General features: G+C 42.7%; 2 protein-coding genes across 2 annotated transcripts in view; one reads left to right on the plus strand and one right to left on the minus strand.

Moving 5' to 3' along the window:
* WDFY2 (WD repeat and FYVE domain containing 2) overlaps positions 1-17,475 on the plus strand; it is a 63,703-nt gene extending 46,228 nt beyond the window's left edge. The window contains exons 5-14 of the mRNA XM_079304136.1: positions 3,725-3,875; positions 5,306-5,418; positions 5,799-5,925; positions 7,791-7,896; positions 10,558-10,659; positions 11,259-11,389; positions 11,714-11,822; positions 12,479-15,871; positions 15,904-16,141; positions 16,697-17,475. Coding sequence (XP_079160262.1) covers positions 3,725-3,875; positions 5,306-5,418; positions 5,799-5,925; positions 7,791-7,896; positions 10,558-10,659; positions 11,259-11,389; positions 11,714-11,822; positions 12,479-12,508 — 869 coding nt within the window. The 3' untranslated portion in view covers positions 12,509-15,871; positions 15,904-16,141; positions 16,697-17,475. The remainder of the gene's footprint in view (positions 1-3,724; positions 3,876-5,305; positions 5,419-5,798; positions 5,926-7,790; positions 7,897-10,557; positions 10,660-11,258; positions 11,390-11,713; positions 11,823-12,478; positions 15,872-15,903; positions 16,142-16,696) is intronic.
* Positions 17,476-21,445: 3,970 nt separating this feature from the next.
* DHRS12 (dehydrogenase/reductase 12) overlaps positions 21,446-26,938 on the minus strand; it is a 28,467-nt gene continuing 22,974 nt past the window's right edge. The window contains exons 9-10 of the mRNA XM_079304171.1: positions 25,843-25,980; positions 21,446-23,259 (exon numbers count right to left, since the gene is read on the minus strand). Coding sequence (XP_079160297.1) covers positions 23,132-23,259; positions 25,843-25,980 — 266 coding nt within the window. The 3' untranslated portion in view covers positions 21,446-23,131. The remainder of the gene's footprint in view (positions 23,260-25,842; positions 25,981-26,938) is intronic.

Below are 26,938 nucleotides of genomic sequence, written 5' to 3' on the forward strand. Positions count from 1 at the left end.
GCCTTTATGTTCCTCAAAAGTATTTGAGGGGAGTAAATAATTTTATTTAGCCTGCTAAGTGGCTTTAGCTGCATCATGCTGGCTGGTTTTGTCTTTGCTAGCTTTGTAAATAGTCAGCAGTGCTCTTGCCCAGTGACTGGTGAGCTATTGATCATCTCCAACAACAAGGTATTATAAATAGCTGCAACTGCTGGAGTGATTAAAGAACATTTATTGTGTCTTGAAAGGCCATGAATATATTGGTCAAATGATCTTTTGGTCTTGCAAGGAGTGTGCAGCCAGGGGTGGCTTATGGAGCCTGGCCTTGGCAGTGTACATGGCTGGGCTGCTCTGTGGAGGTTTTGCAGCAACACTGTGTCTGGAGTTGTGAAATCTTATTTCTTGTGAGGGATCTGAATGCAAAGATGGGGGATGTGACACAGGATTAGTCAGGACTCCGGGGTGGGTCTTGTGGCATTGGCCTCCTGCAGGCACTGACTCATTCCCTTGCATAAGGACAAGTAGTGCAAGCATTTGATCAGTGCCATTTGGCATGCTCTGGGAAATCAATTTTTTTTCATTCTGTGTCTGTCTCTCATATCATCATCCCTGTTCTTCAGTCACAGCACCAGCTGAAGGTGTAGACAACCTCAGCTCTCTCCCTGGGCAACTCCTCCCACATTCCTGCAAGAAATCTTTCTCCCTCCATCAGCAGCCTTGGCTTCCAGCCCCCTCCAGCCCCTCACAGGCTGGTCCATATGGCTGTTGCTAATTCCCATTCTTTATGATCTCCCCTACCCTGCTTCTTGCAATTGGACCATCTCACTGTGCTTCCTCTGGATGAGATAACAGCTCCTGATTTAGTGTTGTGGTTTATTTATTTATTTGACACATGCTTTTTTCTGCCTAGCCAGATTTGTAGACCTGCTTCTGCCCCATACTTTGTGCAGCCTGCCTGTTTCAAGGGTGTCCCCTGGCCCTTTGCTTTCAGGCCAACTCATGTCATGCCCTTCCTTCTGCTTTTCTCTAAGCACAGCCTCTTCACTTGTGCTTTTCTTGCTCATACTAAGCTTTTTTTCTTCCTGGCAATTTGCTCTGTTTTGATTTTTGCTGATGCTTTTTACTGTTGTAACCCCCCAGAACAGCTTCTTGCCCAGCACTGTGTGGCTGTGCACTGGCCATGCTTCTCAGATTTTTCCTTTATGCACAGCACTGACTCTTCACTTCCTTTGCTGACATCTTGCTGTGCACCTCCTGGCTGCAGCTTCTTTTCTTTGGGCTCAGCCTTTCCATCCCCTCTCCAATCTGCTCTTTGCATAGTGCTCACTGCTGCTTTCTTACAGAGGAGAGCAGCCACCCTGCTCCCTCCCACCCTCCAGCTGCACATGGACCTGTCCCCTTCTCCTCCCTGATGCTTCTCTCCCTTCTGCACACAATGATCTTTCTCCACAAATGGCTCTCTTCTCATTCAGGCTTACACAGATCTGCTCTTGCCAGGTGCCTGTTGAGAGTTTTCCTGTGCTGTGACCACATTCACCCTCTATCCCTCCATCTCCATCCTGCTGTTGTTACAAATTAGCAGCTTTGGAATTGTTTGCTCCGCATTTTTTCTGAGTACAAATGGTGATCAAGTCTTGAGTAGATGAAGGACCAGCTTTTTGTTTGGTGCTTCAAGACACTGAATCTATGTTAATCCTAGGGCCCAGACCCCTTCCTTGCTCTTCAACATCTTCCAATCTTCTGATATTTTGCTTCTTTAAGCCTTACATGAGTCAAATTCCCTCTTAACAACAAATGAGTTTCTATTTGCGTTTGTCTTTGTTTCTTCACTTAGATGATCTACACTGGGCACTTTTACTTGTTTCAGATATCTGTCATCAGCCTGTGTGTGGTGGCACCAGCTAATATGTGCAGGTGGGCAATAGAGTGCTGAATTGAAAGCTCTTTTTGGAGAGGGAGGATAAGCAAAGCTGTCATACACAGCCATCCACCTCTTGGAAAGTACCATTCTTTAATGTCTATTCCTTCCTTGCCAGAAAGAGCTGCCTCAGCATCCCACAGGCAGTACTTCTACCAAAAATTACAAACCCCCTCTTTTAGAAGTTTTAGGAGATAGAAGGAGATTTAGGAGAGCTGGGTGGTGCTAGCTATCCTCACAACCAATTCAAACCATAGGAAGCTGTCACTAGCAGTAGCATTTGCCACATTCTGAGAAAACATTCCTGGACAGGCCTTGAGCAGTCAGATCTCAGCCAGCTTTGCACATCCAATGGAAGTGCACGGGCGTGTCTGTGGCACTGGTGGTTCACACAATCTCCTGGAGCTTGTTTGTGAGCCCATGAAGTGCTTGTAGCAGCAGTTGTGTCCCTCTCTAAGTGCAGCACTCCACTGGCTGGTGTAGGTGTCCCAGAGGGACCAACAGATGGGTAAAGATAAGCACGGGCCACCTAGGGGGCCATTGAATTTCTTCCCAGAGAAAGCAAGGGTAGACAGGAGATGGGATCTATTTGAAAGAGTTCAGGTGACTCCTAGATGGTCCCCATCCTTTTATCTGGAATGTAAAGGTATGTGGAAATGACAGCCAAAAGCTGAGCTCTTCTAATGGGCAAGGGTGAAAGCATCTGGGCACAGTTCACACCTGACACTTTGGTGTAGCTGTCAATCCACATTATGCTAAGTTGTGTCAATACATCTATTGACTTTCCTGCTCAGGGAATCTCAGTCTGAAAAAGCAGTGGATCAGGGCTGGTGTTGGCACTTGGGAGCCAACTTTTTTCCTACAAGTAGTTCCCCCTTGTGGGGTTTGAACACAGCTTCCATATATGCTGCATAATTGTATAGGGCAGACAGCAATCTTCCCATAATGTTCTGAGGAAATTCTCTGCATTTCAGGAGGCTTGGGGCTGGTTTTTAAGCTTCTAAACATATTTAATCTCTTTTTGTGTCAGCTTTTACACAAACAAATACAAGCAGTCTTTTTTTGTGTGACATGTGTTGCTGCATCTTAGAATGGTAATAAACCAGTAGAGCTGGGAATAGTTCTGTATGTCTTTCCAGCCATTTGTTTTATTAGAATATCAGCTCAATCAGCAGTTCATGATCAAGCCCACTGGTCATTCATGCAAAAAACAAGCATGTGTTCCCTTGTTTTAATGAAAACCTTTTGATGGCTTTATTTTGGTAGTTTATTCCTTCAGCTGTTTTATTCATCTACCACAGCTGTGTTTTTTTCTTTTATATAAATTTTATTCCAGTAAACTTTTAATGCTGAAACTTCCCTTGGGTGCAGCATTGGGCCTGTGCTGTAACTCATCATTCTATTGGGGTACCACAGCCCAGATCCACCAAAACTTCACACCAAGAGAAGCAGCAGTGTAGGCATTTTCACTGCTGTCAAAAAACTAGCTCAAAGGAGGTTTAAATGGAACCCCAAGTCCATTCCACAGTGGCAGCTTTGTTGGTGATCATACAATGATGGAGGGAAGACTTGTGCTGCTGTACAAGATAAATGACTGCTATAGGCATGGAAGAAAGTCTTTCTTCCAGTCTTTCTCATGCAAACACTGAACATGCAGAGCAGGGACCTTCCAAGCTTCCATGGAAGCTGATGTCAACAGGATTATTAAACCCCATCTGCTTCTGTAGGGAGAGTGGGGGAATAGGGTGCAGTTGGTATTTGCGATGGTTGTCTGCCCCCATGTTCTTCTCTGCAATGTGATTGTATGTCTGTCTGCTTAACTTTCAGCCCATCAGAGCAGGGTGATGATGATTCTGTTTGTGCTGGAGATGGAGTGGGTGCTGAGCACGGGCCAGGACAAGCACTTCACGTGGCACTGCTCGGAGAGCGGCCAGCGGCTGGGCGGGTACCGCACCAGCGCCGGCGCCTGCGGCCTGCAGTATCCTCTGTGAGCTCCCTTCTGCTCCTGCTCCTGGCCACTCCAACAGCCCCCAGCTTGCCTGTCTGCTTGGCCTCCACGTTTGTGCCCTCTCTGGATTCACTGCTTCGTGAGAGAAACTGTTATTTAAAGCCAATTTAAAAAACTGTCAGTTCTCCTTGCTTTGTCTCCTTAATGCGTTGTGGCATATTTGGGTCTAACCATTTTTGAGCTCTACAATGGAAATCTGCAACCTATTGTGGTCTGCTATTGTAATAAGTATGGATAGGGCCTTCATTTAAGCGTGCAGTGCATGCTTTCTTCAGAGAATTAATGGTAGCAAAAGTAGGTTGGTGATCAGGTCAGAGTGCCTGTGTGTATACATGGTAAAAATTAAATTACTTTAATATAAAATAATGAGCACTTGTCCTTCACTTTGGAACTGCTCACTATGTGTTGGGAATTTGGGTTAACTAAAGAGTAAATTACTCCAGAAATGGCATTCAGGTGGCTTATTCATATAGACCTGCCCCAGTGCCAAACAATAAAATAAATATTAATTCAGCTTTATTGAAAATGAAAAGGGAAATGGAAAGGTATGAGCTCTTAGGCTGAGAACAGGGGTTAGCATAAACAGACATTTTAATGCCCCAGAGTGGATGTGGTGTAGATGATGTGTGTTTTCCAAGTTCATGAGAAGTTGTACTGACTCAAAATTCTTGTTTCAAGATGGACTTGCTGTATATTAGCTGGTAATTCAGTCAATCTAAATGGCAGAAAGACTGAACTTTCTTTTTAATTAATTGATAAATATTTTGAAAACATGATGCAAGAATTTCCTCTGTGTTCCCTAGATCTCTCTAGAGAACAGCCAATTTTGACTGATAAAAACTTTTGGAGGACAATTTAATTTGGGTCATCTGATTAATATGGTGGAGTGCTGTGGAAGCAGTGGAAGGGAGAATCATTGGCAAGTACTGCAAAAATATCTGACATGACCAGGAACAGGTTTGGGTTGTTTTCTTTTTTTTTTTTTTTTTTTTTTTGTTCTGCAGTGTCCTGTGTGATTAAAATCAGTACTCCTTTGTATTTTGTATAATTTTGGGAAGGAAGAGAGTGGATACCATCCAACTCTAGCACTTAAGTTACAAAGCCTGAGGAGACAATTCTTATGTTCATGGCAAAGGGCTACTTCAGTGGTGTTTCATAACAAAACCAGAAACTGTGTTCTGGAATAGTCTTGTTTTTTCTCACCCAGGGATACTGCACTGTTAGTATGAACAGGTATGAGTATTATTAAGATGAACAGGTGCCTTAAAGTACATTCTGAATACCTCCTTGAGACTGGAGCACTGTTCACAAGATTGCAGGACACTCATGTCAAAAGGAAACCATGAAAGGAATGTAAAGCTTATGTAAATAATAAGTTTTCCTTAGCATCTATCCTTCAGATTTGATGTGGAAACCCGGCATGTGTTTGTTGGTGACCATTCTGGGCAAGTGACCATCCTCAAACTAGAGCAAGAGTCCTGCAGCCTTGTTACCACATTTAAGGGACACACAGGTAAGGCCTCAGGAGGAGACCCAGAAAGGTGCTCAGGGGAGTCTTCATCTGTGCTCAGCATCATGGTAGTTTACTGTCCTGTGATACACTAGCTTGGCTTGTGTCAGTGCTCAATATGGAAGGGACATTGCTCTTAAGCTGTCCCAGCAGTTCAGGGAAGCTGTATTGGTAAAAAGTGTGCCTTCAGAAGAGCAAGATTTGGTTTCAGTAGTTTTTCTAGACAGGTATTTTTCCAATGGAAGGCACATGGTTGCATAGTCTTTGCCAAAGAGTTCTGCATTTTAATCACTCCATATTTTTTGCGATATCTTTATATTTAGCTACCTTCCAATCTTCCAGTTTCTGTAATAAAATTACTGTTGTGTGTGCTCCTGTTGTAGGTGGTGTGACTGCTCTCTGCTGGGACCCAATACAACGAGTTTTATTCTCAGGCAGTTCTGATCATTCCATTATAATGTGGGATATTGGAGGAAGAAAAGGAACAGCCATTGAGCTGCAAGGACATAAGTATGTTCAAAGCCTTTCCTCCTGCTTTTATAGGAGAAAAGCTAAATACAGAAGCCACATCAGAAAACAAGCAGCCCAAAAGTTGCATTTTCACTAGCCTCAAGCTTGTATGTGTGACTCCTGATGGTCTGTATACAACAGAAATAATTTGCTTATATTTTTCCAGTGCTGAGCCCACAGGCTGTTTTCAGAGACTGCAGAGGGTGGTGAAGAGGATGCACAACATCTGTAGTCCTGATTGTGTTATGCCAGAGCCTGTGCCTTTTTGGAAAGGGGAGGCTCCTCAAATGAGAACAGCTGCAGGGAAATTCTGGGGTTTTAGGTGTCAATGTCTTTTCTTCCCCTAGAGGGAGCATCAGGCTTGGACACTTAATCCCTTTTTCCTCCAAGCTTTTTCACCTACAGCCTGAATTCTAAGTGATGTGCTTTAACCTTTAACTGTGGCAGCCTTCACATCTCAATGCAAAGAGGCATCGTCTTTGCAAGTACATTTGCACAGCCATAGATGTCTTTGAAGATGGGTAAGCCCACGATGGGCATTGATTATACATCAGAATAGCTCTAGTGGCAATGGTTCCTCACCTTTTAACACTGGCAATGCAATAAGTTGGTGTCAGAGTATTGGGACTGCATATATGTGGGACTTGCATACCAGACTCAGGTCTGGAGTGGCAAAATCCCATGGTGGTTTTGAGCTAACAGTTTCTTACATATTCATGCATTTCTTTTGAGTGAATGTTGCACTCTGCTGAGTGATTTGGGTGCCTCTGGGATTTCAGAGCACTGCAGAGCTCTAGCTGAAATTACCAGATCACCCTCATACCCTACCAGTGGTGCTTGCTAATGCATCCCTGCTTGATTTATTGCTGTGGAAATTAATTCTAATATGAAATTGGCCTCTGGACCTCAATCTGTGTGATGGCTGTCAGCTGGAACTGTACAACACAGCATCCTACACATCCTGAGGGTGCCTCTGGTGTCAGCAGGCAGGCACTGTGAAGGGTGGCAGTGTTGTCCCAAACTCTCCCTTGAATGAATTCCCCTCTTCAGGTTCAGCCATAGGCACAAACAAATGTGTTAGCATGCATGTCCTTTTGGCAGACAAGACCAGTGGTGGTAGCAAAGGAAATCCAATGTTGTGCATGATTTCCAGTCACAGTGTGTTCAGTTCCTGTGTCTTCAAAACCTTGTATTTTCCATAACAGTGTTGTACAGTCTTTTTTTGTTTCCCAGGTTGTAAATAGCCTGAGATGAGGCCTGAATTTCTTTCTTTTATGAAAGACTAAGCCCTTTGGGGAGTTAAGCTGAATTGTTTTGTTTTTTCATTAAAAGAAGAAACAAAAGCACCTACCACCTCACTGTGAGAAGGCTTAGGAACAATTTAGTGATTCCTACATTATTTTTGAAACTCTTCTGCTTGTTTGTGTAAAAAAAAAAAAATCTTCAGTATTTTCTCAGTGATTCATTTCTAGATGTTGCAGAGATTTACAAAACAAAATTGTTACTGACATTCTGCCAAGAAGGTATCTTACCAGGGCTGCATTTATGCATCCAGATGTGCCTTCAGAAGCTGCAGCCCTGTTGAGGCTTCCCATGTAGCTGGGACCTCCTATCCCAGGAGCAGCCGAAACAGTTATCAGAACAGGTCTTTGCTCTTGTGGATGCTGCCCAGGTGAACAACACTCTCATTGTGGTCCCAGTCTGACAGCAAAGACTGATTTGCTTCTGATGAATGCCACGTGCAATGAGTGGTGGAAGGAAACATATGGGCAAACAAATGGTTTGTACTGCTTTATTGACATTCTGTGCTCCCTTGTGCAGTAGCCATAGGTGGTTGATTGCTAACTGTCTTGTTTCTTTTTCAGTGATAAAGTTCAGTCTCTCTCCTATGCTCACCACACTCGGCAGCTCATCTCCTGCGGTGCAGACGGGGGAATCGTTGTCTGGAACATGGATGTTGAGAGGCAGGAGGTAAATGCTTAGTTCTTGTCAATCTGGTCTGAAGCAGTCCTGGGAAGAAGGGGACTTTCTAAAATGTGCAGCTTTCAACCTAAACAAGATCATTCCAAGCTTTAAAAACATTTCTGGACATGCTCCAGTTGTTATACAGCAATTATGCTGTGCCTTTGATAACATGGTACAGGGGAAATCGCCTGGCAGAAAATTTGTATTAAATAGGCTGCTAAATGGCTCTTGCTCATTACATTACTGCTCTGAAAGATATTCTGTAAGGAGGGCATTGAGATACTCTGCTGTGTTTTTCAGCATGTCATGAGATATGTCAGTTCAGATGTAAATAGATGGACTGATTGATTTATTTTGGTTTTAAAAAAATAGAACAAGAAGGCTCTTGGTCATGTCTGGAAAAACACAACCCAGCATTTTCTTTTCCTTGATAAGAAGCTGTTTAACTAAGGCTTCAGTCTCACCTTCTGCTTCGTCTCGCTTCTCTCTGCTGTGACCACATAGAAGTGGGTTAAGTGATGGCTTTGGAAATGCAGACAGTAAGATTTCACCCACACATTCCTAATTGCCTTTGTGCTTTGTCTCCAGTGAATGCGAGCGGGTGCAAAATGCTCCCCAGGTCTTTGGCACTGTGGGAGCAGCCCCCGCTTGGCAATTGCTGAGTCCTGACTCAGAGAGAGGGGATTGAGCTCTGTGCTGGCTGAGTCAGGCACCAGCCCTGCTCAGGAGCTTGGCAAATCCTGGTGCCATGAGTCACAGCAAACCTGTGCCCTCTTCCTGCAGGGGGTAGGTCAGAGGAAGGCTTCTGGCAGCATGGGCTTTCACCAGCTTTGCTGGTTGTCACAAGTCATGGCCTGCATGGATTGGGTGTGTCTCCCTTGAGGAAGGAGAAATGCTAAGTGGAAAACTTGATTTTAAAAAACTACTGAAGTTGGCAGTGGAAGAAACTGAGCTCCCTTTTTATGGGGAATTAGCATTGCAGTTGACTCTCTTTAATTGCTAATCCAGGGGCCAAGTATGTCATCAGGTCCTAAACTGAAATGAAAGCAGAGTGGTTTCCTCCTTCCCAACAGATGTTTCCTTTTTGCTGCAGCTTGAATATTCAGAAATGAAAAGCTTTATTTATTTGCTGCTTTCAAAAGGCTACAGTAAGGGTTAAGATTGGCTTGTCATCAAATAGGCAGGAATGCTGTGAGAAGGCTGATTTAAAAAATAGAGGAGAAATATTATTAGCTAAATAAAGGCCAAGCAGCAGGTGCTAATGGTGCACAGCTTTCCCAGACTATGGCTATGTGGGCTTGTTCTTGTTACCAGCAGCACAACAGGGTGTTCTTGGTGCTAAACCACCCCCAAAACATGAATCTTTGAGATGTTAATACCAAGCCTTGGGTTTGGGTCCTAGATCACTTTCTTTTGGATTTTGGATTTCGTTTCTTTGCCCTTATTTAAGGATTTTTTTCTATGTGATACATGCTCAGTACTCATTTTGTTGCAATCAGATTTTCCCATGCCACTGAAATTGTGTTAGAATCACTTAAAGCCATTTTAGCTGTTGATTCTTTATTTTCAACTCAATTTTTAAAAAGTTGTAAGAAGAATTTGAAAGGTGCTATAAGTAGTCTTTCTGTTTGACTAAAAAGTGGTTACGTGCCACTAACAAAATGTTGTCTTCATCTATAGTTTTCAAATGCCCAAGAGATGGAAATTTATACACAGAGATGTAAATCTGTAGGCATTAAAAAGAAAGAACTGTTGTGGATAGAAAAGATGAGGATTTTCCCCAGCAGAATGAACTGCCTTCAGAATAACTAGCAAAAGATTACGAAATGGGTGATTGCTTTATTACTGGGGGTCAAAGCTATCCTGGGAGCTGAGGGTCTCCATCTGCCCTTAACCTTTGTCTGGTTTTTCTGTTGTTTTTAGTTCTTAATCTTGGCTGTGCTTCTTGCCATTTTAATTTGCAGCAGCCTGTGAGAAACCAGTGGCTCTGACAAGAAAACTGCAATTTGCTAATAGTACTTTCTCACAAAATATTAAACAATATTTAGTGTTTATATAACCTCATGAGTTGATGAGGGAAAAGAGCTTGGGTTGGTTTGGGTCTTAGGCTTGTTCAGGTGAATCATACCTTTCTCCTCTCCGTGTGTGATTTGTAGCATGGGCACCTCTGACAGCAGGAACTCCTCTTAGGGTGTTAAAGAAAGAAAGAATATGAAAAATCCCAACCACATCAGCATCTCCCATAACTTCCCTTTTCCCTTCAGATGAGTTGCTTGGCTGTTGGAAATACTAATTGACCCCAGCTCCCACCAGAGGCAATAGCAGATGGTAAATGCTGTCCAGACAGGACAGAACAAAATATATGTTTAATTTCAGAATTGGGTTGTTTCTATGGTCTTATTATCAAACTCTTCATGATTTCTGTGAGAACTGTCCCTCCCATGTCCTTCAAAGCTAAGCCAAAAAAGACATCCCATGGAACACATATCATCTTATCATCATCAACAGTCAAAATGGCATTGTGTGAAAATGGAGATATTAAATCAAGCTTAGCTGGCCATATTGCCACACCACACCACAATCTTTTCTGTCCTGCCTCTAGGCTCTATTGGAAATTTTTCTGCTTGTTGCTCACTTCCACTTTGTGTTTATGTGTATGTGTTGCAGACCCCAGAGTGGCTGGATAGTGACTCCTGTCAAAAATGTGACCAGCCTTTTTTCTGGAACTTCAAGCAAATGTGGGACAGTAAGAAAATAGGCCTCAGGCAGGTTTGTATGTGCCCTTTTGTGTGTTACCATGGTGCCATTTTCTCTCACAGTGGATTCTGGTAACCTTTTTCCCCCTAAAGCTTTGAGAATTTGCTCAAAGAATTTTGTTCTTCCACTAAGTGCTCAAGGGTCGGACAGTGGTTTCCCCTCTGTGGCTTGATTTTGTGCTTGAAAGGAGCACACTTTTTTCCCAATCAATCCCAATAGCAAATGCATATAATAGGCCTTGGGCTGAGTAGAAGATTTGGGGCCTTCCATGACTTACGCCATGTGGGACTTTGCTCATTGTTAGTCAAATAAGTTACACAAAGAAATTTACAGCTGATTTTTTGGAGGTTGTGCTGGAACCAAAGCTGTTTCCGATGAGATTGGATAAGCATCTGTAACTGCTCAGGCTGCATTGGGAAAGGCTCTCTGGTCTGCTGGAAACACGCTGCTGTGTGTTCCTGCCTAGCAGCAGAGGGCAGCCTTCTCCTAAAGGGGTGTGGAAGTGCTGCAGTGCTCCTGGGCAGAGCTGAGTGTGTGGCTGGAGTGAGGTGTCAAGGCAGGTGTCCTGCCTGGGTTCGTGCCTGAGATGCCTCGCTGGCGTTGTCCTGCAGCACCACTGCCGGAAGTGCGGGAAGGCCGTGTGCGGGAAGTGCAGCTCCAAGCGCTCCTCCATCCCGCTGATGGGGTTCGAGTTCGAGGTGAGGGTCTGCGACAGCTGCCACGAGTCCATCACGGAGGAGGAGTAAGTGCTCACTCAGCTGCCTTGCACTGCATCTGCACGGGCCTGGCTGGGTGCAGGCTCCAGGTGGGAGCAGCCTGGCATTGTGGTCTCTGGGATTTCTCAGCAGGATAAGGGGGAGATCAAGCCAGGAGGGATAGAGAGCCCCCCACCCCTGTTCCTTTCATGCCAGAAAGGTCTCAAAGTGCAGTTTGCAGAGTGGTTGCTGAATTAATGGCTTACAGCAGCAGTCAAACACTTTTTTCCTCAATAGAGAACATTTTGGGGTGGGGGGGTGTGAAATCCTGCAGTCACAGTTCTTGCTGATTTTTGGATTTCTTTCTTGAGGCGGGCACCCACGGCTACTTTCCATGACAGCAAGCACAACATTGTTCACGTGCACTTCGATGCCACCAGGGGATGGCTGCTGACCTCGGGGACAGACAAGGTTATTAAGGTAGGAGCCAGGAATGTGCTCTAGCTCCTGTTCATTTCCCTCCCCTCTCCCACGTGGCTGCAGGATGTCATACCTGTCTTCTTCCACCCACAAACTTCTCATTTGGGATTTGAATTAGGATTCCTGCCCAGTAAGAACCAAGGAGGTCTTGGTCTGTGAAGTTATTGCCTGAAGGGACTGGGACAAGGACTTACTGTAGCTTTCACTTGAGGAAGACCCAACTATTTTTCAACATGCAAAATCTCAATGTAGCTAAATAAAGAAGTAGCTGAAATAATGACCGAGTTACAACAGTTTGAGTAATTAAAAAACCCACAAAACTCTCACAATGTTATATGTTATGACTGTTCTGATAATTAAAGTTAGTAATGTAGTGGGAGTTTTTTTGGTTTCTTTTAAGGCCAGCTACCAACCTGTCTTATACAGGTGAAAGCTGGTGACATACAGAATGTCATTTCATCAACATCCACCACTCTGACAATAAGTGCTGGGAAATTAAATCAAACTTCTTCAGATGTGTTGCATCCACTTCTAACCATGTAGCCCCTCTTAATTAAAGAAAAAATGTGTAAATTATTTAAAGATTATATTTTTACTGTATTTGATTGCCTTTTACCATTATTCATTATGTTGTTTTATTTTATTGTATTTAACAGTTGTGGGATATGACACCAGTAGTGTCTTGATGTTACATCAGTGGAACTTGAAAGGTGATATTTACAGAAGAAACTGATTTCCTAACCCTGATTATACTGCAGAAGATAGATAACACTGGGTGCATACGGCAGATGAGAAAGGAGCTAATGTGTTTACAACAACTTTATGTCCTCTGCTTGATCCAGGCTGGACATTTGCACGAAGACTCTTTCCACTTCTTCTCAAAATATACAAGAAGGTATTTTTTTAACTAACGGTTTGTACGATCTGACTTTGGTTGTCTTGAGTTTATTTGGAAAAACCTGTGTGCAGTGCAATTTTTAGTTTTTATATTTCACTATGTCAAGATACTTGCTGCTTTGTACAGAGAGTTCTTGGGTTGTGTCTTCCTCTGTGAGTTTTTGGTGTCAACAGACTGTGTAAGGCAATCGGCTCTCCCTGCAGCCAGCACCTGTTGGTTTGGGGTATTTCTGCTGGCCATGCTCTCTCCAGAGAAGGAAATCCAGGCACAGTCTCTGGGTGCATCACGAGGAGCTGATGGACTATTGCAATTCCTAAAAGGGCTCTGCCATCCACTTGTCCTAGTGGGCATCATCCAGAGAGCATTCAGTGGTCTGTATAATCTTCCCACCTCTTCCTTTGCTGCACAAGTTGCAGAATCAGGAGTCAGGTTATTCAGCAACTGATTTCTACAGAAAACTGAAATAGTTTTCCAGCTCAGAGCATTACAAGGAACACACAGACTTGTTTCAGTTTGATGATGCTGACAGTCTGATTCAAATGAAATTATTGACAACAGGAACTTTTGGGAGTGTGTGGATGGAGGGGGGCAGATCTAAAACTGGTCTAGATCTGAAAAGTCTGGTTTATCTCTACCTCTACCTTGCACAGCAACATTTCAGCATTTATACCTATGTTGTTGAAAATGAATTTAGTTTTTCCTGTTTTCCATGTGGTTAATCATATTTATTTTTTAAAACGCTGATGGTTTTTATTAATTTCCTCTATAGACCCAAAAGTGATATTGCTGAATGATGCCCATTGTCCTGTTGTCATACTTTACAGATTCTCTTAAAAATAAACAGTATTGAAAAACTTGGACTGACCAAAATTACCTTTTTACAATGACATTGTCAAGGTGAATAAACTAAAAAAGCCTTTTTTTTCCAAAGGGACCATCTCTGAAGAGCCAACTCTCCATTCCATTAATCCATGGATTTTACTTTTTAGCATGGCATTATTCACATACTTCAAAGAAATTGGTGTTCAGAATTGAACTGCAGACTGGACCAAAGGCTTTGCTGCATTTTCTGTTTCAGCAGGCCTTGTGGCATATTGGTGGTGCTCAGTCTTGTCATGTTTTGGACTTACCTTCTTCCCTCTGTAGTGGGGAGGCCATGACATTTGCCCCTACAGAACACATTGCTACCTGGAGATGCCTTGTATTCTCTCTTGAGAGAGAATACCAGAAGAAAATAAAGCTTCTCTTTGTTTGCCCAGCAGCAATTCACTTTTGAGGGGAAAAAAAATGGTTAACTCCATCCATGGCATTAATTCTGTCCAATGAGCTGCTGCAGTTAGTAAAGGATGAGTGGACTTCTGTGTGCACACTGCAGAACTGCTATTTTCTAGGAAAAATCTCTTTTTAAAAACCCTGTAACCTGTGATGAAGCATTTTGCAGTCATGTTCTGTGAAATAACACCACCTTCGGTTTCCTGGTCGTACAGCCTGTTGTTGGTTCCCCCCTAGACAGCATATTTTAAAGCCTATTTTCAAACATAATTCATACATTATTTTTCCAGCTTGAAAGTTGTTTTCTCAGTCCTCCCACTATCTCTCCTGGAAACTAGATGTTTGTTTCCTCTTGGAATGCTTTTCATTACACCTTATGCATGTTTTCTGATGACTGAAGTGTTCTTGGCTGTCACAGCTATGCAAAATGAGCAAGTGGCCTGTCATATTTCATTCCAGCTGGAGAATATGTACAAAGCTTTGCTGGACTCTGGTGTTCCATGTTCTCTTGGCCTCAGGGCCTTTTGGCCAAAGACCTGAGTTGTGCAGTGCAGGGAGTGCATCTCACAGTGACAGAAACAAGGAAGTGAATTTAAATTGCTGTTTAGTGCTCAGTTCCTGAGGAGACAGCCATGGCACCAAGTCTGGGACTCCAGCATGGATTGTGCTCACACTGATGGAGTGGTGGAGTCAGCAAGCTGAGGATCTGCCCCTGGGTCAACACCTACTCCTGAACATGTAATGTGCAAACAAAGGTGAAGAACTGATTCCAAAGGAGACTACATTTGAGAATGACTTGTTTGGACTGTTCTGCAATGAACTCGTGGCCACTCTCCCCTTATCTTCCAAGGAGTCATTGTTTCAGTGTTGCTTATGTGTGGATGTGGGGTATGCAAAACTGTTCTGCAGAATTTTCCTGGCTGTTCTTTCTGACTGAATGACCTGCAGGGTTATCTGGATTTAAGCTAAACACCTCCTTATTTTGCAGTCTCACGACAAACTGCTCTGGGCTTAGAAAATTATATAAACTGCAAGTGAAGCTGAGGCAGGAAGGAAAATTTGTCCCTTTGCAATGCCCTCAAGAGCTGTAATGTAGAGGTGTGAAGGGAAAATAGATGTATCTAATTCAATAATTCTTTTACTTTCCACATGAAACAAGAAGATTTGACACTGGGAGAGTTAAAATGCCTGCCTTCCTCTTGTGCTGTGTTAGAGTAGTAATCTCAGTTTCTTCTGTCTGCTAGATCTGTATGAAAAGAGATCTCTGTTGCCTGGTCCTTTTTTTTCCATTTTACCCACTGAATAACAAGTCTGAGCTATTTTTATGAATTGCATTATTGTAGGAAGGGAGGAGAGTGTGTTTTGATACAGATGTAAACGATGCAGTGCCACATAGCTACACACATCTCAGATGAAGCCAAGCCCCCCTTCCCTGGGGCTGCTGAAGGGCAGTAGCTTTTAGTGATACCTGGTGCTGTGATAAGGGGCACAAACATTGCTGGCTTCCCTCTGCTCTACACAGCAGGAAAGGTGCTTTTACATTTCTCCCTTAGCTGGTGCTTCCTTGTGGGAAGAGGCAGTGTTCTTCAGAGCATCTGCCTGCTGTTCTCAGCTTTAAAATGAGCAGTGTCTGTAGGGCTTAAGCAGGTGATAGGGTCACATACACAGTGCCTGAGCAGCTTGCTAGGGTACCTTGTGTCCCAGCTGGGGCAACCTGAGCATCACATTTCAGTCTTTTTAAGCTGAAAATATTTAAGTGATGGGAAAAGAATATAGGCATCAGCTTTAATGTAGCATTGATGTTCCTCCCATCAACCAGAAGACTTAACACCATGGTTAGATGTTGAAACTGTAGTGATAGGGCTACAAGTCAGCCAGTGTGACAGAGGATGATCCTGAACAGTGACATAGGTGTGCTCAGCTGGGAGCACCCTTGTCTGCAGCTGCTTTTTGCAGCCAAGCCCAGGTGACCTCCCTGCTCTGTCCTCCTGAACTTGAAGCCATCACCTGAATGTCAGCATGGGGGCTCTTAGTACCTCAGTAGTGGTTACTGCACTTTGCCTGAGAGGATGGCATGAGTATCGGTCCTGGGAAAGGGAGGGAGGGAGGGATGTGTTCCCTCTGAGTGGAGTTGGTTGCTGATTAGAAGGTGGATGGCTGGATGTGCAAAAAGGATGATCCAAAACAGTTGCAGGGGGAAAAGTTACCTTATGCCTGCTGAGGAAATAATTGCTAGAAAGGAATATCTGATTTTTTTTTTTTGTTTTGTTTTGTTTTGGTTTTTTTTTTTTTTTGTTTGTGTCTGGTTCTATGCTTCCCAGTACAAGAGAAAAATTAAAGTACTGGATGGAGTCCAGCAAAGGGCCACTGAGATTGTGAAAGGTATTGGAGCATATCTGGGAGAACTGGGGCTGTTCACCTTGGAGAAAAGAGTGTTCAGAGGGATCTCATCAGTGTGTATAAATGCCTGAAGGGAGGGTGCAGAGAGAATTCAGTAGTGTCCAGTGACAGAACCAGAGGCGATGGGCACAAACTGAAACACAGATTTCCTGTGAACATCAGGAAACAGTGAAGCTGACTGAGCATGGGCACAGACTGGCCAGGCAGGTAGTTTGTGGGTTCTCCATCCTTGGAGATATTCAAAACCCAACTTGACATGACTCTGGGCAACCACCTCTAGGTGACCCTGCTTGAGCAGGACCAGATAACCTTGAGGGGTCTCTCCCACCTCAGCCATTCTGTGATTCAAATGCCTGTTTCTACTCTATTGTTTAGAGAATGAAACAACAACAACAAAAAAAGTATCTTTCCTTAAATCTAAACTGCTAACAAATTAGAAACTAACAAATTAGCAAATATTACTGTCTGTCATTGCTGTTCCAAACAGGCTTTGTGTAGCAGCAACCCAAGTTCTGCTTTTAGCACATAGGAAACAGGGCTACAATGTGTGGTTTTACAGGCCATGTCCTTTCCAGGAGACCACACTGAACACATGGGATGTTTCCAGTTAGGACTTAGAAGACTTTTTTCTATGTGTGGCAATAGTATGCAACAGTAACTACAAACTTGATCCTTTCTTCAGAGTGCATTGATGTGCTAAATCCCTTCTGTAAAGACCTTTCATGTAATGTTGAAGAAGACAGAGGTTTTTCTCTTCAAAATTGCATCTTGTGAATGTTGGCAGGAAATCTTTACTCCTCAGATAGAAAAATGTAGTCCTGAAGTTCTGGGATTTGAGATGAACTTTGTGTGATCAAATGTGACTTTTCATTGCATTTTCCCAGTTTGGGGATTTTCCCTTGTGACCAGTTTTTGGCCATCTCTGAAATTTTGTTTGCTGCAGGACACATTGTACTGCTCAGAAGAGAAAGAGATTGAGTTCAATGGAAACTGCTGCCAAGTAGGGACATTGAACTCAAACCAAAGCAAAGTCTGTGCAAAGAGGGGATACCAAGAAAGAATGCTATCAGCATACAAACAAAAAGCACCTCCAGTATAGAATGAGTATTCATCAGAACTGTATAAAGCCAAACCATCCCCCCATGCCAGTACTGTAAGCTAGCCAGCAGCCATGGTCCAGATCCAGAAGCCACAAGGAACACAGAGTTTTTCCAGTCTACAAAGATTTGACTTCCATTTCTTGTTCTGTGGTTCAATTGCCAAATAATATTTATCTACCTCAAGTAGTTTTTTCAGAACTGTATTAAATGCATAAGCACTTCAACACTGAAAGGATGGGAAGAGACACATCCCTACTGAGATGGTACAGAAGAGGTGTCAGGCCTTATGAAAATAGTTTTGACTCCAATTATTTGTTCTTTAGACAATAAGTAATCTGAATTTCTTAAAGGGTTTATCACCTTTATACATACATTTTGTAACAGGTCAGGGCTTCCTTCACATGTGAAAGACCCACTGCTAATACCCCTATTTTGTCCTGTCCCAAGAAGATTCTGTGGGGTTTCACAAATAAACAAGTACACAAACTTCCTTGCTACATCTTTGTCATTAGCCCTAGTTTAGCTGTGATTTTGCTTTCCAAAGGCTGAACTTTGTCAGTCCTGACTGTTTAGTAAGTTAAGTTTGTCATACTGACCAATATCCTGTGGATTTTGTTGTCTTTTTAATTAGAGGGATTTTGTATGAAAAAAAAATATCTTACTGGCTTCTGTTCAGGTCAGTGTTTTGCAGGAATGCTGCTCAGCAATTTGACCATCTTTTCTACCAACTACATTGTAACACTTTCAGGTACTGTTCCATTATGTAAATAAGTGTTTCTGATGTAGCTGAATAAATTGTGGTATCTTAACCCCACTAATTTAATTTCTATCAGTTTTTGGCTATTTCTTTTCCTTCTCTATATGTGTAATGAGGAATTTGGTTTATTGAGTTTTGACTGGACCCATTCACCTGCCAGTTCTGTGAATTGTCATAAAACTGATAGCTGTTGTGTGGATGTGTCCTTTGCCAGGACAAATTCTTGCTCTGAGTGCCTGGCAGTGGGTGAGCAGCCCAAAGGAAATGGTGTGTGGGCAGTGGAGGAATTGCACTATTTTGTGCATCACTCCAAGGCTCCCTGTGGATTGTGGATTCTGAACTAGAAAGTAAAGGGAAGATGCTCAAGATTATTAACCATCAAAGAAAACAGCATTTCCTGGGACTTCTCTCCCTGAAGTTTGTGCAATGCAGGTTTTACCATTCTTCCTCTGTTTGGAAAATATTTTTGTCTATGAAATGGCACTGGCACTGCCAGTACAGCAAAGATTTGAGTTGTTTCTCCTGGCAGTAGGGTAGAAACCTGTCCTGCTGAAGACCTTTGGCCAGACTGATACTGTATCCCTTTGTAAAGCTGAGCATTAGCTTTTGTTTTGAGAGAGAACAAACCTCCTTCAGAGGAATACATAATTTTTCTTAATATTTGTCTGATGGCTCCCTCTAGAGAGAGGAACATAAATACTGACATACTTCACAAATTGAAATTATTGGATTTGATCACTTTTAGTCCCAGAAGTGTTTTTGTTGCACTTGCTCTTTATCAGATTTGGTGCCTTTTCAAAGACTTCTTTCTCCCATTGTCTAGATCAGTGCTTTCAGTGACTGCAGGCATACAGAGTTTTCAAGTCATCTAAGTTGCATTTCAAAATTATCTCCTGTAATCAGTTGCTGGCTCTGTCCAAATGTCTCCAGAACTGTCTCTCCCAACAAAGCGAGAGGTGGAAGCCTGACAGCCAAACAGGGAAATACTGTGAGCTGAGCTAGAGGGGATTTGAAGCTTTGTGCTGCAGAGTGAAACTGCCTGTTTAAAATGACAGTGGGTGGATGTTGACCAGCATTAGTTTTAGGTATGATCTAGTGTCATGAGATGGGATGCTTGGTGCACTATTTTTGCAGGGAGGGTGAGACAATAACATAGAGAGGACCTTACAGATTAAACAGCTTCATAGCTGCCCTCCTCCACTGTTCCATCAGGCTGTTCCCTGAAAGAATAATTTCATGTGTACTCTCCACTCACCAAGTTCAGCACTGCTTAATGAAAAGTACTACTGCTCCAAGTGCCATGGCTTTTAGAAAGGCTCTGTCATTACAAAAACACAAATTAGTGCTTGTACTGACAATTGAAATGGCTGGGACTGCCCTTCCAAATAAATTTATTTGCATTGAGGTTTGCAGGACAGACTTACCAGGCTATAATGAAGGATATAGCAGAACTCCCTTTGAGCACAGGCAGTGCATGTTCAACATCCCACCTGAGCCTTGTTTAACAGGAAGGGGTGGCCTTGCTCACATCTTGTTCTCACTGAGTGGAACACAGAAGCTGGAGTGTCTGTGTTACTGCAAATGCCAACAACTGGTATGTGCAGTTTACTCCAAATTTGTGAGGTATGTATGGGAGCACCCTCATTCAAAGGCAAACAACAAACAATTTTTACACCTTTAATCAATAGCAGGTTGATTTAGTTTATTGGGTTGTTTTCTTTTTTAACAATGAAAGATGACCCAGAAATGGAACTTCAGACAAAATGCAGTTTACAAAATTGTTTGATATCTGTTACAGTGATCTCCTAAAATTTTCATCCAAGACAAAGAGAGAAGTTGCAGTGGCCCCTGCATCACTGCAGTCAGTCCTGCTGCACTGATGATAGGCTCTTTCCACTAGGACGTAGGGAAATTACCAACTCCACATGTGCTCTGTGGTGCTGCATTCCTGTGCAAGATCCCTGAGAGCAAAAACTTCCCAACTAGATGACTTCATGACATGAAGAAAAATGTGAAGCCATCAGTGAGGTCAGAGTCATAAAAGCCTCAAAGCTGCCACAAGAAGTGTTGGGCTGCACATGTGCTGTGTGCTGTGCTTGTCATTCCATTCCCATGAACCAGGTGTGCTCTTGAATTCCCTGTGTGCACTGCTTAGCAAGGACCTGTGCCACCTTCATTTTCTGGTCATCTGTCGCTGCATGCTGTTTTTATTTTGCTCATAAAGGTTTAAAAGTGGAAGAGGGGACTGAGGGGAAACCTAATCACAGTCTACAACTTCCTTGTGAGGGGAAAAGGAAGGGCAGACACTGATTTCTTCTCTCTGGTGATCAGTGACAGGACTCAAAACAATGGCCTGAGGCTGTCTGGGGAGGTTTAGGTTGAATATTAGAAAAAGGTTCTTCACCCAGAGAGTGATTGAGCATTGGAACAGCTCCCCAGAGAAGTGGTCACAGCACCGACCTGACAGAGTTCAAGAAGCATTTGGACAATGTTCTCAGGCACATGGTGACTTCTTGGGGTGTCCTGTGCAGGGCCAGGAGTTGGACTCCATGATCCTCGTGGGTCCCTCCTGACTCAGCATAATCTGGGAATCTGTAAATGTATGCACTTACATGAAGGTGCAACTCATTCTGGATTTCATCAACACAAATCCTCTCGCTGGCTTGCAGCCACATGCCATGTTTGCTCTTGTGGAATTGGGCTGAAATAAAGCATCAGCAGGACCATAATACCAAAGTGTGTGAGACTCTGGACTTTGCTTCTAGTTGCTGCTCCTGTGGCTTAGTTCTTTTTAAATCATAAGTGCTCTTAAACCATAGCATGTTGCTCTTTGACACTGTGACCAAATTTTGATTAAAACAGTTTTGTTAACTTTGGTTTAATTTTTAAGCTGTGACACAAAACGAAAAATATAGGCTATTCAAATACACTAGTCCAGTATGTGGACTAAAATGTGTTAAATATATACATATATAGTGCACTGTTTTTACTTGTATGAACTATTTAAATATCAGTCATTAAACTTTTCTTCTGTGCTACAGAGTTGAGAAGCAAACTGACATAAATATGCAAATGTTTTTATTAGCCTTGCAGCTGTTGGGTTAAGAAATGTGGTTACTATATATGCTTCCAGCCATGCTCTTGTTTTGGGTAACTGCATTTAACAGTTGAAACCATAGGAAATGTTAGTACCAGATTTGCAGGAAATAAACCTCTGTACAACCCTTGCTGTTGTTTTCTTTCACTGTAGTGCAAGAAGGAGTTAAGTTTATAAATGAAGCAATAGTTTGAATGCTGACCCAGCCTCTTCAGGAGGAGCTGTGACAGCCTGACTTGTCTCAGCACTTATCATGGGAAAATTTTTCTCAGAGCCTCTCTGAGAGTAAAGTCTTTATGTCTAAGGAGATTGACAATAGGCTGAAAAAAGCATTTTTTTCTTAAACTGATACTTAATAGAAGATCTTTGAATAATGAGGAAATGCTATCAGCCAGGAGGAAATTAAATTACATGAAGCAGACATAAGGAGCTCTCCTGTCCACCAGCAGTCTTTAGCTGCCAGTCACTGCAGGGACTCAAGAACTGTGTTATATTTGTGTTTAGGTCCTTGGTCCTATCACACTGGTGTGAGCCACATGTGAAACAGTGCAGCAAACTGGCTGGGTTCTGGAGGCAGCTGGTTAATAAACAAACTCAGATCAGGAGAAAATGTGTTACCTTTGTTAACAATCGTCTTGGCTTTGGAGTAAATCTGAAATAATCAAGACAAAATGAGTGCCACTAGAATGTCTTAGTCTGAGCTGATTGTCTTCAGCACTATTAGAAAGATGCAGCACTACAGGTGATATTTCTTTAACTAGATCCAGTTGATCCCTGTGAAAAAGCCTGTTTTCCCCTCTACCAGTTTAGAGTAAGAAACTCGGTGAGTAATTCAAATCTGCACAGATCAGATAAGATAAATCACATCCTCTGTGTCTGAAGTAAAGAGATCCAGACAAAATACAAGCCTCTCATCAGGAGAGGATTCTCCTCTAAAACCTATGCCCCACCAGTGTTCCCTCCCTCTTAATCCATTCACAATGACAGAACAATTCCCTTTAATCTCTCACAGAAATGGCAAGCAGGTACAGCTTAGTGTTGTTTCTTTTTGTGCTTACAGTCATGCAGCCATTTCTCTGCTGGATCCAGCCATGTCTGGATGTGTTGTGTTGAAACTTCCTACTTGATGGTATTTTGACATAAATGGGATAATATTTAGCCCTGGCTCCATAAAGTAATGCAGAAGGCATTTGGCAGTGTTCCTAAATTCTTGCTGTTTAAACATGAGGAAGCAGATCACTTCTGCATACCAGGACTAATTTATAGAAACTGAAGGCCATGAGGAATCCTTCACTTTAAACGAAGCAGGCTCTGCAAGTTTCTGCATTCCCAGTTACATCTTTGAGCCAAATCATCCTCATGCAATGAAGGAAACCACCAACCTGTCAGATACAGCAGTTCAAAGTTGTTTAAAACATTCACACTTCTTTCCTGAAGTCCTTCACAAGGACTACTGAAAGTACACTTCTCTGCATTTCTCTGTGTTGAGTGTTTTAAATTATTCTAGGTAATTTACAAACTTAAGCAGGGTTTATTTTAATGCCTTTTGATTTTTCTTCCAATCCAAAGAGCACAACTTTAGTGTGTCTTGAGGCAGAAGCTGCATATTCACAGTGGGAGAGACTTGGCAGCTGAAAAAAATTACACAGGTGCCACTCTACCACCTCATTTTGAGAACACCTGAATCTAACTCATTTTTAACAGGCCTATGACATCCTACTTCCCTTCAACAGCAGGTTACTGTGTAATTAAAATATTTGTGGTGACACTGTGTTAGCAGAGACACTAAACTCCTGGAGAAACAGATTTAAACTTCTGGGAGAATTCTTCCAGCACCTCCATTAGTTTCTCTTCATCCTCTGGTGGACTGTGGGTGTATGCTAGGGGTAAGTGTGTAGGGACTGGTTGCCTGTCTGGAAGGAAAGAAGAAAAAAAAAGAACAGAAAACACTTATGGGTACATTTAACATTCTTATAGCAGAAAGGAGGTTTTTCTGATGGACTCTATACTGCCCAATTATACCTCATGAAGCCAGGAAAATTAACCTTCTAGGTACCTGTAAATAATGCTAGTTAAGCATATATTCTAAACCAAAAATTAAACCAATTCAATTTGTACTTTGGAGCTATTTTTCTGTAGCACAATACTGTGGAGCATGCCCCCATTTGCAGCTGGGGACAGTTTAGGAAAAGGAAAGCTTCCTTGAGGGGTTATGCCTGTCACTAGTGCAACACCTGCAGGCAAAGAGCAACAGCTGCAATTTTTTTGCTGCAGGCAGAGGATACTTTTGCACTTGAAAAAACCTTTTTCTTGCCTCCTGGATAACGTTTCTAATACTGTACAAATCCTTGAAGAAGTTACAGTTTGTAGCAAGTCCTCATCTGGGACTTTGTAGTTAGGATTATTTTCAATCATAAAATGCTTACTTTCAACCTTAGAAACAATGGTTAAATTTTAAATGCAAAGGAACCTGAGCTTATTGTTTAATTGCCATAAGTGACACATATCCAAGCAAGTTTGCTTAGTTTGATGCTTTGCTTGATTTTCCATATTTCATGCCTGTCACTCTGTAAATACAGCTGTTACCTCCATCCACTCCAAGGGATTTTCCTCTCCAAAAACATGGTATCTAGAGCCTGGGGGCTTTGTGACAGTGCTGTCAGGTGTCTGTGGAACAACAGACAGAGCACTGGTGCAGCACTGTTAAGTCTATTTAACGAGCCCAACTTCTGCAGCAGCCAGCTGAGACAAAAACAACAAGCTGTTGCAACCCTTGGCAGCAGATTTCCCTGAAAACCTATCAGGTTCCCACTAAGCTTCCCAGGAGAGCAGAGATATTTGCTCTCTTAAGAGCAAATGTTTACCTGACGGCACACACCACATAACTTCTGCTTATGGAAAACTGAGGAGAGAGAAACATGCAGAGAACATTCCCTTCTCCATTGCTGATTATGAATGGCTCCCCACCCAGCCACTGTTCTTCCAGTAGCCTGTGCTAAAGTTTGGGAACTAGGTATAAAAGCCAAGTTCAGCATCACAGAGAAGATGCTTCTAATCTTTGGAAAGCAGGTCTCTGTTAAATATTTTTTATATATTTTAGCAGAAATAGAGAATTCTGGTAGTACTAGTCGTGTTCTCACTTCCCTTCATTTTTTTCTCAGAAAAAGAAAAGCTGGCTTTGGTTTGCTCTCAGAGGGAACAGTACAAGAGAATGCAGAAAATAGAGGAAACTGTAACTGTGCTGGATTTGGAAAATGGCTGCTAAGGACCAGAAGCATGGTTTGTGGCAAAGTGCTCCCACACCCCAAACCCTTCACTGAAAGGGCCTGAAAAGTGCCTATGCTAAGTTGTGGTCTCCAAAATGCACTAGGAGCAAGAAATAACTGACTTCACCACTATATTTGATAAGCACAAGACACAAAAACAGACTAAGAACTTCTCTTGCAGCTTTAAGAGCAGTCTTGCCAGGACCAAAGCTCTCTAAAGTCAGTAGCTTTAGCTGAAGAGCCAGGGCATGTTCCCAGTTTACCAAAGCTGAGAGTAGACAAAGGCCAAAGGGAAGAACTTGGTGGAATTATGAAAGAAACAGAAAGAACAACTGAGCAGAAGCATTAGGACCAGAAGAAAGTGACTGGAATAGGAAAAAGGCAAAGCCTGGTTCTACAAAGAAGGCTGACCAGCTGGGGTGAGGGGTTTCCACATGCTGACATGAAAAATGTCCATTTAAATATCTGTCAGCCAGCCCTGTGTGACTGTCTGTGCGATAGAAAGAACAAAGTCAACCCAAATGTGGAAGTCTGAGCTTCCTGCATTCTCTGTATAGAAATTCAGTACATCAGGATTTGAGTGCCACACCCAACAGAAACACTGAGCTTCTGTAAGAAATTACCCTGAGCTTTTTCTTTCTGAACTGACCTGCATCACTATTGAGGCATCCCTGCTTCCAGCTGCTCCTACAAAGATGCCTGTCATCTGCCTGGCAGAAAAGAAAGGCTCTGCCCTACTTCTCCATTCCCTAAGCTCACAGTGCCAAAAATGCCACTGTGCTCAAGTCTCTGCCCAGTGTTAGAGAAAGGGGGAATTGGCAGTTTTAGCATGGAACAGTAGGAAGAAGAACCTGTCAAAGCAGAGCCAACTCCCAGTGCTCTGTGAGAAAGATGCTCCTTGCCTAGCATCATAAAAGATGCTGTTTGCTGTGATTCACTTTCCCTTGGCACAGTCCTACACGCAGCATTTTCATTACAAAAATCCCCAACCCTCCATAAAGAAATGCTTTGTAAGTCTCTATCAGCTACTTTATAGGACAAAAGCAGGAATATAACATTTAACACGATGGTTCACTCAAACATTTAGACTTGAAACAACTCTGAGAATTGCTTTATCCTTCACACAAGCTGCCTCATCAGCCTTCATCCCCTTCCAGGCCAGACATGGATCCTAAGCTCAGGCAGGCTAGGGAATCTCCAGTCTGTGCACTGTGAGACACTGCTCCTTACCTTGGAAGAACAAGCCACTGGGCAGCTTTGTTGCTTCAGCTGACACTGCCAACCACAGGACAGTGTCAGCCCCCTGGGCGTCTGTGCGCAGCGAGTTCTTCATCCTCTCGTAGAAATCAGGCATGGCTGATCTCACAGCTGGAAAGGATAACAATGGAATGGTGGCCTGCTATGCCAGGCTTTTTTGATACACAAAAAAAAGCAAAAAACAAAACAAAAATCAAAACAAAACAAAACAGCCTCAAATTGCCATTTTGTGGCATCTCTGGAGCTTATGGAAGAAAATTAGTATTTCCTCATATCTGGGAGTAGGATGGCTTGTTGGAGAATAGCACTAAGCTGCCAGATGATGCACCACTAGTTTGTTTGGGTCAAATTACAGGGACTAAACTGACAACAGGATCTGTAAGAGGGTCCTCTCCCAATTCTGTTCTAAACCGTAAAGATGACAAACACAGAAGAAACACAAATTGCAAAAAACAGTATCCTAATGGGATTTTTAGCTCTTATGTTCTCAGCAGTTTTAGGAAACTGATTGCAGCACTGTATTTAAAAACTGATTACTTCCATCTAAACTCTGCCGTCATTTTATTTTGTCCAACAGATGATGACTGTGGACCCATCCACTGTAATTGTTTATTTTTGGGGGTTGGAGAGTCTTTGAACTTTAAGATGGGATAACTTTGTGGCTCATTAAGTTTGAAAACCATAAAGGAAGTGCAAAAATAGACGTATTTTAAAGAAAAATAAATACCAGGTTATTTAGTTGGAAAGGGCTATTTTCAAGCATAAGTAGACAGGCTAAATAGTCCTGTTGTCAGAAACAAATTTTGGAAACTGCATCCCTATAAAGACCTAGAGATATAACTGCTATTCTGCATCCTAAGCTTGGGCACTGGGGCATGGAAACATTGGGGAATGCAACATGCATAGTGCATGACTGATGCTGGCCCACCTGCTCAGTCACTGAAGAACAGCTTCAGCTCAGACACAGGGCTGAATGGCCAAACTGCTTCTCAAGAGCAGTAAGTGTTTAGAGGAAGAGTAGAGGGCTTGCACAGTGGCGCATGCTCCTACATGCTCTCACAGATTCCCA

This window comes from Erithacus rubecula (genome assembly GCF_903797595.1).
Source record: "Erithacus rubecula genome assembly, chromosome: 1".
NCBI classification, from domain to species: Eukaryota; Metazoa; Chordata; class Aves; order Passeriformes; family Muscicapidae; genus Erithacus; species Erithacus rubecula.